Here is a 12,730-nt window from a genome sequence, read left to right as displayed (position 1 = left end):
TTTTGTGGCATTTTATCCATAATTTAAAAAAAAAAAAGATTAACAAGTCTATGCATTAAATGGGAAAATAAAACAGGGCCGAAATAAAACGAGTAAATCCCAAATCAGCTTTCTTTCCGACGTTCTGTGTTCCACATTTGGAAGATGGATGTCTCGCTCGTCCATCTAACCGTATTTTTTTGTATTAAATTGGTCCCTTTTACTTCTGTGTTTACACACAGTATAAACAAATCTTTCACAACCATAAAATTAAGTCAGTTTAGTTTTTCTAAACTGTATTTATTTACCCATTATTCACATATGGTCATATTATTTGTATTTGTTTCAAAATTAATAAGCCAGTAGATCTTACGTGTAGATGTTGCCACATCAGTGCATAACTCAGCAACATGTTTGTGCTTCAATTTTTGCTGAAATAATCCCAAAGGTATCATTTTTCCAAAAGCTCCTTATTTATCCCGCTCGCTGGCTTCAGAGCCTATCAGAGCCACGCTGTGCAACAAAAACATCACATGTAATATTCTCATGTGATGGAAACATGCCATGGTTCCATCGTCCCCTGGTACTGAAGATGTTTTTCATCTGTGTTTAGAGGAAAGTTGGTTCGGCTGAATCGTCTGTGAACCACTCCTCCTTCAACAGGAATGTTGTTTTTTAACAAGTTTAACTTCAAACATTTCAACTTGTTCTTGTTTTTTCTGTAATTGCACAAAGGATATTTGCTGCTCACAAGGGGGCAGTGTGTGCAGAAGCTGAAGTAATTGTTATCTGTGTTGAGTCTTCTCAACGGTCTGATAGCAGCACCTGTTCTCCCCTGCGGGCTTACATGATAGGTTATTCATATTTTATCAGATACTGCACATAAAGCTGTTACTCACATGAAAGCACCAGTTACATAATTCACATTTTTGAAACAGGATTTCATATAAACTGGCTGATAAATGTTATGTGCAGATAACTAAGGATATTTATAATTTTGGTGTGAGCGCTGTTAACTGTCACTGTGGCTCTTGTGTTGTAGCACAGAGATACTCCTGACAACAACCCAGATACTCCCTTTGAGTTCACTGAGGAGAACAAAAAGGTAAGACATCAGTGTTGAGCCAATGACAATATCCAACAGTATTATCCCACGCATGTTAGCCAATTCTGAGTCTATATAAGTCTTTAACCCTTTGAAACCACGATCAACATCAGTTTTCTTGTGCTGCCTTTGAAAACCTGAGCATTGGTTTAATTTCTTTCAAAAAACATGAGGGGAAAGGCATAAAGCAACTTTGCAAGAAATGCTACACAAATTGGAGAAAATTAGTAGATATGGATTTAAAAAAAAAAAAAAAAGCTAGGAGAAATATCCAAAAAACTGTATTTATAATTATCATAATTATATTACAGAATTACTATTATTTTAAGGGCTTTTTGGTCAAAAAGTATTTTTTTTCTTTGTCTTTTTATGAAATCAAAATTACAGGTAATTTTTTTACTTTTTTTCCTCCTATTTTTGGGTCATTTCTTTTTTCGTTGCTTATTGCCTGTGTCCCGTGTTTTTGAAGGAACTGAAGTCATTTTGCTCAGGTTTCAAACAGTTAATACAACATGATGAGTTTTTCAGACGTCTTTTTTGTGCCTGCATGACTGTGCCCTGTGGTTTTAAGGTGAATTTTAACATAACTTATTATTATAGTTTGTAAAAGGTTGCTAATTAATTTTCTGACAATAAATAACTATGAAGTAAAGGATTCTTTACAGTTCTGTTCATGTTTTTATATTGTGAATGGTCTCTGAAATTTTATTCCAGATCCTTGAAAAAAATAAAGTTTTTAAATTTTATCCCTGAAAATGTCTTGGTACCTTGTACTTACACGGTTCCCACAATCACGGAAAACCTGGAAAAGTCATGGGATTTCACAGTCTCATTTTCCAGGCCTGGAAAAGTCATGGAATTAGTAAAAATCATTACAATTTTTGAAAAAGTCATGGAGTTTTGCTTTTTGTAATAATTTATTTTCTACATTAATCTTCTGTGGAAAACCTTCCATGTCCAGTTTTAAGGATTATAAAGTTTGTACCTATGTTCTTATTTTGCAGCAGTTTTCCAGACATAATTAGTTTATAGACAAATGAATTAAGAAAACACAGATAGTATAATCAGTTCTGTTTTCCCTCCAAGAAAGACTGATATACTATAAGTATAAGTATACATAAGTACATGACTGTGTCTGTAGATTTTTGACTAATTTTCCTACAACAACTAACTTTTTGAGTTAAGTATTCTGTACAGTTCTGTTTGTGTCTTTATATTGAGAGTAGTATTGAGAATTTCATCCATGAAAATGTGTGGGAACCCTGTATTTAACCATTATCAGTGCATCTCCTGTAAATCTCTGTCTGAGTCGTGCTTTTGCATGAGCATGGTTTGATAGTTTAAATTGGACTAATTGTTGAAGTACAAAATTGGAGGAATGCAGTGAGTCTTTTCCTAAACAACTCCACATTTATGGTAAAATGTCTTTTTTAATATTCCTGTAGAGGATTGAGGCGATCATTTCTATGTACCCTATTGGACACAAGCAAGCAGCCACCATCCCGGTGCTGGACGTAGCCCAGAGGCAGCACGGATGGCTGCCCATCTCCGCCATGAACAAGGCACAGTGATTCTTCAACAGTTTGTTTTACAAGCTTGTGTGATGCAAATGTGTCAGACCATAAATCATTAAGTCTTCTGTGTCACGTGCGGGAAACTCTTTGAATGTTTTTAATTGTTGTCATTCAGGTTGCCGAGGTGCTGGAAATCGCTCCGATGAGAGTGTATGAAGTAGCGACATTCTACACCATGTTCCTGCGTCAGCCCGTGGGAAAATACTTCATTCAGATCTGCACAACAACACCCTGCATGCTCTGCAACTCAGACAGCATCCTGGAGGCCATCCAAAACAAACTGGGTGAGAGACATTTTCCATTTTATGGCAGGACACCAATGAAGAGATGAAAACGCAGATAAAAACAATCTTTTTTTTTTTTATTGTGTATATCTGAGATAAACAGAAACTGGGAACAAACATGTAAATATACAGTTGTCTCTGCAATTCAAACAACAGTGAGCTGTAGCAGCAAACAGGAAGACGTACAAGACTGAAATGCTATCCTACGTCAGTCTGTGTGGCATTTAACCCTTTAAGACCTGGATCCACATCAGTATTTCTTGTCCTGCATTCAGATGCCTTTTGCAAGTGTTTTAACTTTCAAACCCGAGCAAATAGGTTTAATTCTCTTCAGAAACACTTGGAAAAAGGCAAAAAAACAGATGGCAAGGTATTGGTAAAAGGGAATTTTTAAAAAATAAAATGGTAAAATGTCCAGAAACTGTTTTTCTGATAATTAGAATTATATATTCAAAAGATGTTACAGAATATAGAATATTTTAAACATTTTTAAATGTTTGGGTTTTTTTTTTTTTTTGCTTTTTTCAGGTCATTTCTTTTTTTCTCTAATTTTTAGGTAATTTGCTTGTGACTATCTTGTTAGGTTGCTCATTGCTGTCCCCCCATGTTTTTGAAAGAAATAAAACCGATTGTTTGGGTTTTAAAGTGTTAAAGGGATAGTTCAGATTTTCTGAAGTGGGGCTGTACAGGTTACTTATCCATAAACAGTGTATTAGATACAAAATGTTTAACCACCTAAAAAACAAAAACAATATCAGTTTAAGTGTGAGCTACATTGAGAGTATTTTCACTGCTTTACCTTTTTATCAGACGAAGCCACTAACGTCTTCAGTTCTCCATCTTTGCTCTCTTCAAAGCCACCAGACTCCACTGAGAAAACCAGCAATTTTAGCTCGCTGAACACTGTAGCTGCTGGTCTCCTGTCGCTTTGATCAGTTAGTTTCTCTTCTTGTGTATCTTCGGTGAATCTAAACAAACCCTTTTTTAAAACGCCAAAATCACACAATAACACAAACAAATAGCTGTTCGAGGCAGTGGTAGACCAGCAGCTCCTGTGTTGAGCACGCTAAAATGACTGTTTTATTATATGGAGTCTGGTTTTGAAGAGAGTGATATAACAGCTTAATTTTTCTGTATGATATTTCTGTCTGACGTTAAGGTAAAGAAAATAAATACTCCCAATATTGCCTACACTCAACTGGATACTGGATTTTTTAAAATGAGACTTTTTTTAGGTGGTTAAAATACGTTTTGTTGCCGACCCCGTTTAACAGCAGCACATTGCTTAGCTTCCATGTTGGACTCCAGCCTGCTTCTCCAAACTGGTGGCGTGCTGACTGCCATCTACTGTATGTAACACACTGACTATGGATATAAATCCCATACAACTTCACTTCAGAAAAATCCAAATGATCCCTTTTGAAAAGCACCGTTATATTTGTTGTTCTTTCAGTCAGTCAGACAGTGAGTTTATACTAATTATTGTAACTCCCATATAGTGTTACAGCTGTATAACGTCAGGCGGTGCTGCTTAATTTGAAAATATTTGTAGCTTCTGTAACATCATCTGCAGCTTGTCAGATGACATTAACTACATATAAAGCATGTCTTTATTTGTTTTTCCACAGGTATCAAGGTTGGAGAAACTACTCCAGACAAGATGTTCACGCTAATAGAGGTGGAATGCCTGGGCGCCTGTGTGAATGCTCCGATGGTCCAGATCAATGACAACTATTATGTGAGTGTTAGACCACTCTGTGCAGATGGCCTCCTTACTGAACATCATAACTTAATTATCAAAATTAGGTTAAAGCCTGAAGTGAGTTTTGCAAAAAATGTCAACATTGAAAACATTTCTATTTCAGGAGTGCTACCTTTTTTCTTAAGACGCAAGTGCAGGTGTGGTTCAGTCTACATTTGTAAGGCTCAAAAAACTGAACGGAGGGAGGAAATGGAAACTGTGACTGAAAAATAATCTTGCATTAATAATAGAACAATGTTGTCTCGTTCAGTTCAGAAAAAGATTGACTTAATGACCCAGACGTGATGTTGAAAATGAAAAGATTTTGTAGTTGTGGTATAAAATTATCTAAAACTAATTGTGCAGTCAATTGCAAAGGGAAGTTTAGTTATTGCAAGCTGAGTACAAGTGAATAACCCAATTAAAATAAATGTGACAAAAGGAGGACTTTTTTTGTAACACCTAAAACTGCTGAGGAGTGATCATTAGAGTCAGAACAGGTACAGTGAGTAAGGTAGTACTGCGTTTAGCATTTTGTGTAATTAATAAGCACTTAGAAACGCATGCAGTACTTGGCTATTATATTATTTCAGTCCCATTACATGCATTAGGTTTTATTCAACTTGCACAGCTTGTAAATAAGCACGTGTCAGGTTGTAAATATGGAAAGAAGCAATTAAGGAGCAGCTATAGTTCTTCTATACAAAGATCGCACCATAGTGCTGCTAAGAAGTCTTTTCTTTATGCCGACTTTGCATTTTTAAACCCAAATAACAGCGGGATCATGACGTTCCAAAATGTGATTTTTAGACAACATGCTGGCATCACAGAATCAAAAGAGGCACAGCATTTAACACAACAGTGTCTGCCTCTATGAGACATATAACATACGCGTCAGCAGCACAATAACAAAGCCATAACATGACAATAACAATCATTTACTGTCCTCAGCTCAGAGGTTAAAGAACTCCCGCATCTCATTGTTTTCAAAAGTTGCACTGCTCTTCTTCCTTGCGTCAGCTGCTAACTGCTGTTAGCTGCTTTTTAAATCTTATGGGGTGGGTCAAACACTTAAAACCTTATCAAAATGTCACACCCATCTGTCCCACTCTGCTGGTTGAACCGTTTACACAAACGCTGTTTCAGTGCTGTTACTACGTCCACTGCCATCTTAAAGACGAGACAACTCTGTCCACCCCCATCCACGATCGTACCTTTTATATGTATCGGCGAGGCAGCATAACGGCGCAATAATATCACTGCTTTAAACAGGCCAAGTAGAAGGGGACACTGAGGCAACATTAATGTAACTGCACAGATATATTCCTGTTTGTTGTGCCTGACAAAAAAGGAAGTTGTGCCATATTACATAACACTTTGCACTGTATGTCAACATATATGGCCACAAATGCATTATAACACAGCATATGATGTGGATCCAGGTCTTAAAGGGTTAAATGCCACACAGACTGACGTAGGTTAATCAATAGTACCTGAAGCTGCCCTTCTTGCTATAACTCTCTGTGGTTTCCATATTTAAAAAAAAATCTTGTCTCTTACATCTTATGACGTGTAGACATTATGACTGTTACTGTATCTGATTCAGTTTTGGGAGCAAAAGGCACAAAGGTGCCTGATCACAGGCTTATTAAAGTCATTTTGACTGACAGTGTAAAACCTACTTAAACTTGATTTCTGGAAAATTGTTGCTATTTTAGAATTAGCTATAATAACCATGATTTTTTTGCAATATTGCAAAACCAGTATATTAAGTTTGGCCGTCTAACCCTTCCTGCTCTTCATAAGGATTAAATTTAATAGGGAAGAAAAAGTTCTCATACAAGTTTAAAATAGTCATGTTCCTAAAAGCAAAATTTAATCTGCAAAGTTAATAGACACCGTCCGAAAAATACTGCTTATATCAAAAGAGATTTCTGAAATCATTAATCACATTTTGCAATAACCAAATTGAATTTTACATGCTGCTGAAATGTGCGTCACTTTTCGCCGTTTATTATGAAAGTTGAAAATTATCCTATAAAACATGACAGAAGCTCACTAAATAAAAGTTAACAACAAAATGAATTGAGGACAATATTCTTTAGGAAATAAATCTTTAATAAACATGCCTGATTATTTCAAATGATTTTTATTGGGTGATTGCAAATGACAAATGAAATAAGTGTAACGGGTGATTATTCCTGGTGCCTGCTCGCGAGGGTAGCAACATTTAATTTGACCAATCGCTCACATCCTTAGGTGAAGTATGTGAAAAACTATAAAGAATTAATAATTAAGCATTAGTCCACTAGCAGTGAAAAACAGGTTCTTCTCATTTATTCATCTCTCTCGTGTTTCCAGGAGGACCTCACGCCAAAGGACATTGAGGACATTATTGACGAACTCAAAGCAGGCAAAGTCCCACCACCTGGGCCCAGGTACATAACATTATCATCATGAATTATTATATTTTCCATCTGATCAATGGCATTTCTTTATAGATTTTTATAACTTTGTATTTGTACTGATTAATTGTTATTTCTTTTTTCGACAGGAACGGACGTTTTTCCTGTGAGCCTGCAGGTGGATTAACCTCTCTGACAGAGCCGCCTACAGGACCAGGATTCGGTGTAAGACCGGACCTGTAGACATTTTTCAGGTCACTATCTGCTTTTATCAAAAGCTGTTGTCCCTGAAGCTGATATTATTATTAACTCAAACATGTTGTGTAAATAAATTGTTCATATACCTGTGCTCCGGGTTTTATGGTGTCTCTTAATGGATTCCAACAATGACACGCTAATTTCCGATTAAATATTTATTATTGACCTGTAGCCACAACATTTCTTTTCTTGGTCTTAAAAGATTTATCGCAGTTCAGCGATGCAATTTTCTGCAGCCAGGGTGTCTACAGGTATAAGAAATTTAAATGTAATGCTATTTAAGACACTTTCAAGATATTTTTTTAACCAAAGATTTTTTGGCAAATCTTCTTCATTATTTAGCTAAGTATAAAGGTAAGTAGTATAAATGTGGTTCCATAAAGAGGTCGTTTTTTTGGTAGAAAAATTTGAACTTAACAAGCAGATAAGTGCAAATGTGAAGTAAAAAGTCATTTGTTTAGTGGTAGTTTTAAAGATTTGTAACATGAAATGTGACCTTTCAGGCAGAAAAGCTTGACCCATTTTGAGTAAATGTGATAGATTAAATGTGTTTGGCAATTAAGACTTAACAAGTACAAATTTAAGACTAATTAATGACTTCTAAAGCCTAATAACATTTTATTTACGACACCTTTTTAAGGACTTGTCGACACCCTGGTTGCAGCAGATGAGCATCAGAGAAAAATGAAATTCTACTTTAGTTGTTAAACATCACTGAGCTTAACCACCACAGAAAAGAAGCCTGTGTCGCAGTTTCCATTGTTGGTGCTACTTAAGTAACAGCTGTCTCTGACAAGCTCAACTGACTGTTATTCATACAGTAATTACATAAACAAATGCATTTTTAAGAGTCAACTACAATTATGACACATAAAATGAAAAAAAGAAAGCTCATTTTCATCAGTCTCAGTATAATGATGTCAAGAATTTTATCATACATTAGCTTTACTTTGTTAAATTCATTTAAGACGGCCCAATACATTGTTTTAATATCATCCTAGTTGCAAATAAGCAAAGAAATTGAATATGTAAATGAATAATCACATGGTTGTGTTTTGTTTTTATGTTACTACTGATTTTTAAAGACATTCCTTCCAAACAGGTGCATGTTTTCTTTAGAAATTGCCAAAATTACACCATTTATTATAGCCAGAAACTGCACAAACAGACATTATCATTGGATTCTCAAATCCATGATGGTCCTTGAACACAAAATGTACGTCGAACACATCTATAAAAAAAAACAAAATTAAATCTGAACTTAATAAAGGGGTATTATATCAAGTTCACTTGATTCTATATCTCTTAAAATTTAGCCCAAAAAAAACCCGTTTGCACTAACTAGCCAGTAGGTTATGCATCCTCCCTGGTCTCATGGATCAATTCAATTTGATTACAATTATCATGTCAACAATTCGATTCCTCGATGTATCACAACAAATTGCATCTCAATCTTTAAAAAAAAAAAAAAATGCACATGGCTACTTTTTCATCGATAAATACAAACGGTCTCCTGTCAAAGTTTTGTGTTTTGAGTTTTTTATATTCCAAATTTTAAATTTCAAATGTTTTCATTTTTATTATTTTATCTATGAACACGTGTTTTAAGTTAAATACTCATAAAATAACATTGTTCCAACAGATTTTCTTACATTATTAAAAAGAATTTTCAAGTGTAATATTCTTATTTACCAAAATTATAATTCTTTATAAAGTTATATTATTGCAACTGATTTTTTTCAAATTATTTAAAAGGGAATTTTAAAGTATTATTATTCTTATTCATGAACTGCAGTTATCTTTACAGCCGAGCTATTGTATGATAAATCCTCTTCAACACACAGACCCCCTTCATGCAACTGCTCCTGTCAAAATTTTGTGTTGGAGTTTTTTATATTCCAAATACTAAATTTCAACAGAAACATTTTCATTTTTATTATTATTTTATCTATGAACACGTTTTAAGTTACTCATAAATGAACATTGCTCCATTTTTTCTTACATTATTTAAAAGCAGTTTTCAAGTGTAATATTCTTATGTACCATAATTATAAACACAATTGATTCCTCATAAAGTTACGTTATTGCAACTGATTTTTTTTGGATTATTTAAAGGGGAATTTTAAAGTATTATCATTCTTATTCATGAACTGCAGTTATCTTTACAGCCGAGCTATTGTATGATAAATCCTCTTCAACACACAGACCCCCTTCATGCAACTGCTCCTGTCATTTCCATCCCGCCCCGGTGGCGTTTTTCGTGTCTCGCCGGTGCCGGTGCCCCTCCCCCACTCCGGTTTCCTCTTGCGACTTTGAAGCTGCTCTGCAACATATAATATTATGCGCCATGACGCATGCGCGCCACACACACACACCATGATGCAAATGTCACTGCGCAACCAATTCAAAGCTGCCCGATACAATGAGGCGGATAAAAAAAGGGCCATTATATCAGTTTTAAAGTAAAATTGTCGCCAGATTTTCTAACCACGCTCCCTACTCCCCCAAAAAACACAGGAACCACCATCCCAGCGTTAACCTCAGCCGTGATCTTTCGAGAAAGTTCCCACTAACCGCAACACAGCAGCGGAAAAGATGACGTCAAGTGCCCGTTGCTGCTCTCCATTTTCCCCCCCAAAAAAATCCACAACGGACGATTTAAAAAAAAAAAACACGCCACTAGCTGACAAAATCATACATATTCTTAACATTAAATGTGCGGGTTTACTCACAGCGTCGATAAAAACAAAGAGTTAAATGGGTTTCCACACATACCCGTCTACAGTCTCTCCGGCAGACGGAGCTCGGTGGGGCTCGGGCGGTCACGTGACGCGCTCCGGACCAATGGGAGCGCGGCTTGCATGTTTTGCTGGGCTCCTCTCGGAGAGGACGGAGACGGACGAACGGCTGCGATGTTTTCAAAACCAGCGATGAACGTCACACAGCCGTAGGCTACGGTTAACGTCCGATATTTAGGAAATAACTGTTTATATCGCGCAATATTCACATTATAGCTCAACGTGAATGAGTCGGCGGGATACGCGTGGGCCCAGTTTGAAGGTAAGCGCTTATAAACGGAGGTTTGTTGTTTGGTTGAATCGTAGGGGGGTAAAAATTAACCATCTGGCTACAGGCTAAGCTAACGTGAAGTACGTGCGAAAATTGAATGTTATGTGTCTGCGTGGGTTTGGTATAGTTGTGTGCCACGTGCGTTACACACATTGAGTACTTTCTCGTCGTTTTTTTGTGTTTAATAGCTCGTTGGCTTTTTTTTTAACGAGAGAGTAGAAAAGGGAAAATGTCGGGGCGAAGCGGAGTGAGCTGCCCCAGCCAGCGAGGCTGTGTCGGGCTAGAAACGAGCTTTGCTAGCTAGCTAGATTAAGCGCTGGGGAGGGGGATCGTTGTGAGGGCAGTGAAGGGGCTGCAGTGGGCTTTTGTCTCAGGCTGTGCTCTGCTCTCGTGTTAAATATTGCCATTAAAACATGACACTTGAATGCTCTTTATGTCAGCCACAGAGTTGACAGTACTCAACACGTTTACTCGTGCAACGCATTTCAGGATGTAATGATTACTCGTTATGTTTACCAAACAGAGCCAAGTTGGAAGATTTTTAGCGCTCAATAACATATTGCTGGCTGTGCATTGAAGGCGAGCGACATTTACCGTGAGGTGGGTGGTGTTGTCTGCAATGATCCAGCAAACGCCGCCGTTTATTTACACCCAGCGCAGTTGTGGGGATATTAGCTTTTATAAATCAAGTGTAAAAATATAGTAATGTTTTGCTAATTCACACAAGGAAGTAGCATAGCTTGAATAAGCAAGGAGCTTGCGCCTCCTAGCCAATGACTGTGACATTTTGGGGGTGTGTTGCCTGATACAAAAGCTGCCTGTTTTTAGATGGCTGTCCGTGCAGCGACCGCTCTGAACCAACAAAACGTCGACCTTATATTTAAAATACCAAAAGTTAAAAAAGATATTTTGTAGAAAAAGCCTTTCTGCGCACTTAAATTAAGCTTTACCTCCCATGCAAAACAAGCAGCACCAAATCGTGGTAAAATAGCAGCATTTAGCAGTTGTGAATTATTTTTCATGTCTTTTGTAAGGCAAAGGTAGAGAAAACCTGAGATTATACCACCATGATCGTATGGCCAGGAATGGGAAGGCAGTTTACAAAATTAATATTTTATTTTCTCAACATTACAGTTTATTCCTTTTGTGATCACAAGAGAACTGTGTTGCTGATCATAATTATGCTTGAGAATATAAAGACTTGTGTTAACAATAAATAGGAAAACATGCTGTGATTGCTAAATTGATACAGTTTAGATTTTTTAAATAAATTCTCTTGTAACCACAAAAAAGCTTAAAAGTTAAAGAGAATTTTGTAGAGGTAGCATTTTTACACATCTGAATAAAGCTTTATTTATTTCCAATACAGCACAAGCAGTACCAAGTTAAAACAGCAAAAGCATTTCTCAATTGTGAATTATATTTCAAGTCTTTTATAAGGCAAAGGCACACATAGGCTAAAATTGTATGATCATGCTGGAATTGCCACGAATAGGAAGAAAGTGGTAAATGTTGATGTTTCCTTTTAAAAAAAAATTCAAAACTAAATATTTTCTCCTTGCAACGTTTGTTTTTTTTTGTGATCACAAGAGAGAAGTCTCTGTTGCTGAGCACTAATGTAGTCAAAAAACAATTCTGTTCGAGGCTTATTTCAACAATACATTTAATTATGTCACAGTGGCCAAATGATACAGGTTAGAAATATTTCTCTTATAACCATAAAGGCTGAAAAGTTAAAGAGAGATTTTGTAAAGACATTCATACACATGTAAATTAAGCTTTATTAATCTCTCATACACTACAAGCAGTACTAAATCACAGTAAAATTGCAGCAGCTTTGTCATTTGTGAATTATATTTCAAGTTAATTTCCAAGAATAGGAAGGAAGGGGTAAATTTTAATGTTTTCTTAACATGATACATTTTTTTCTCAACATTACCTAGTTTGTTCCTTTTGTAATCACAAGAGAACAGTTTCTGTTGCTTAACACTACTAGTAATCACAATTATGATCAAAAAGAAAAGACTTCGGTCAACAATGCATTGGTAAACATGCCATAATTGCTGAATAATACAGGCTAGTTATGTTGACATCAGAAATGTTTCTCTTATAACCACAAGAAAGCTTAAAGTTTTCGAAAGATTTTGAAGAGACGGCATTTATACAAACATAATTAGAGTTTATGTTAACCTCCACAAGGAGTACCAAATCATTCAATCAAAACTTGCAACATTATTTGTCAATTGTGGATTATATTTCATGTCTTTTGTAAGGAAGAGACAGAGAAAGCTTAAAATCGTATAATCATGCTGGTA

The 12,730-nt window shown here is 36.1% G+C and overlaps 2 protein-coding genes and 1 long non-coding RNA gene across 6 annotated transcripts in view; 2 read left to right on the top strand and 1 right to left on the bottom strand.

The window, feature by feature from the left end:
- ndufv2 (NADH:ubiquinone oxidoreductase core subunit V2) overlaps positions 1 to 7,437 on the top strand; it is a 45,035-nt gene extending 37,598 nt beyond the window's left edge. For both annotated transcript variants that reach the window (XM_088085827.1, XM_042498060.2), the window contains 6 exons: positions 1,022 to 1,084; positions 2,530 to 2,646; positions 2,774 to 2,942; positions 4,571 to 4,680; positions 7,045 to 7,121; positions 7,238 to 7,437. In XM_088085827.1, the coding sequence (XP_087941953.1) occupies positions 1,022 to 1,084; positions 2,530 to 2,646; positions 2,774 to 2,942; positions 4,571 to 4,680; positions 7,045 to 7,121; positions 7,238 to 7,331 (630 nt within the window). In that variant the 3' untranslated portion in view covers positions 7,332 to 7,437. The remainder of the gene's footprint in view (positions 1 to 1,021; positions 1,085 to 2,529; positions 2,647 to 2,773; positions 2,943 to 4,570; positions 4,681 to 7,044; positions 7,122 to 7,237) is intronic.
- Positions 6,817 to 10,258, bottom strand: LOC148188128 (uncharacterized). The gene is made up of 2 exons (XR_015778211.1): positions 10,122 to 10,258; positions 6,817 to 9,669 (listed from the first exon to the last, which is right to left on the bottom strand). It is a non-coding gene; the product is annotated as an uncharacterized LOC148188128 (long non-coding RNA).
- Positions 10,258 to 12,730, top strand: part of ankrd12 (ankyrin repeat domain 12) — a 47,859-nt gene continuing 45,386 nt past the window's right edge. For 2 of the 3 annotated variants that reach the window (XM_042496991.2, XM_042496989.2), the window contains exon 1: positions 10,258 to 10,406. The gene's annotated coding sequence lies outside the window, so the exon portion shown is untranslated. The remainder of the gene's footprint in view (positions 10,407 to 12,730) is intronic. The other variant, XM_042496990.2, reaches the window with a different exon arrangement.

The sequence above is a fragment of the Plectropomus leopardus genome, chromosome 12, assembly GCF_026936395.1.
Source record: "Plectropomus leopardus strain MGB_pleo_1.0 chromosome 12, ASM2693639v1, whole genome shotgun sequence".
NCBI classification, from domain to species: Eukaryota; Metazoa; Chordata; class Actinopteri; order Perciformes; family Serranidae; genus Plectropomus; species Plectropomus leopardus.
This window is presented reverse-complemented; position numbering and strand designations above follow the sequence as displayed.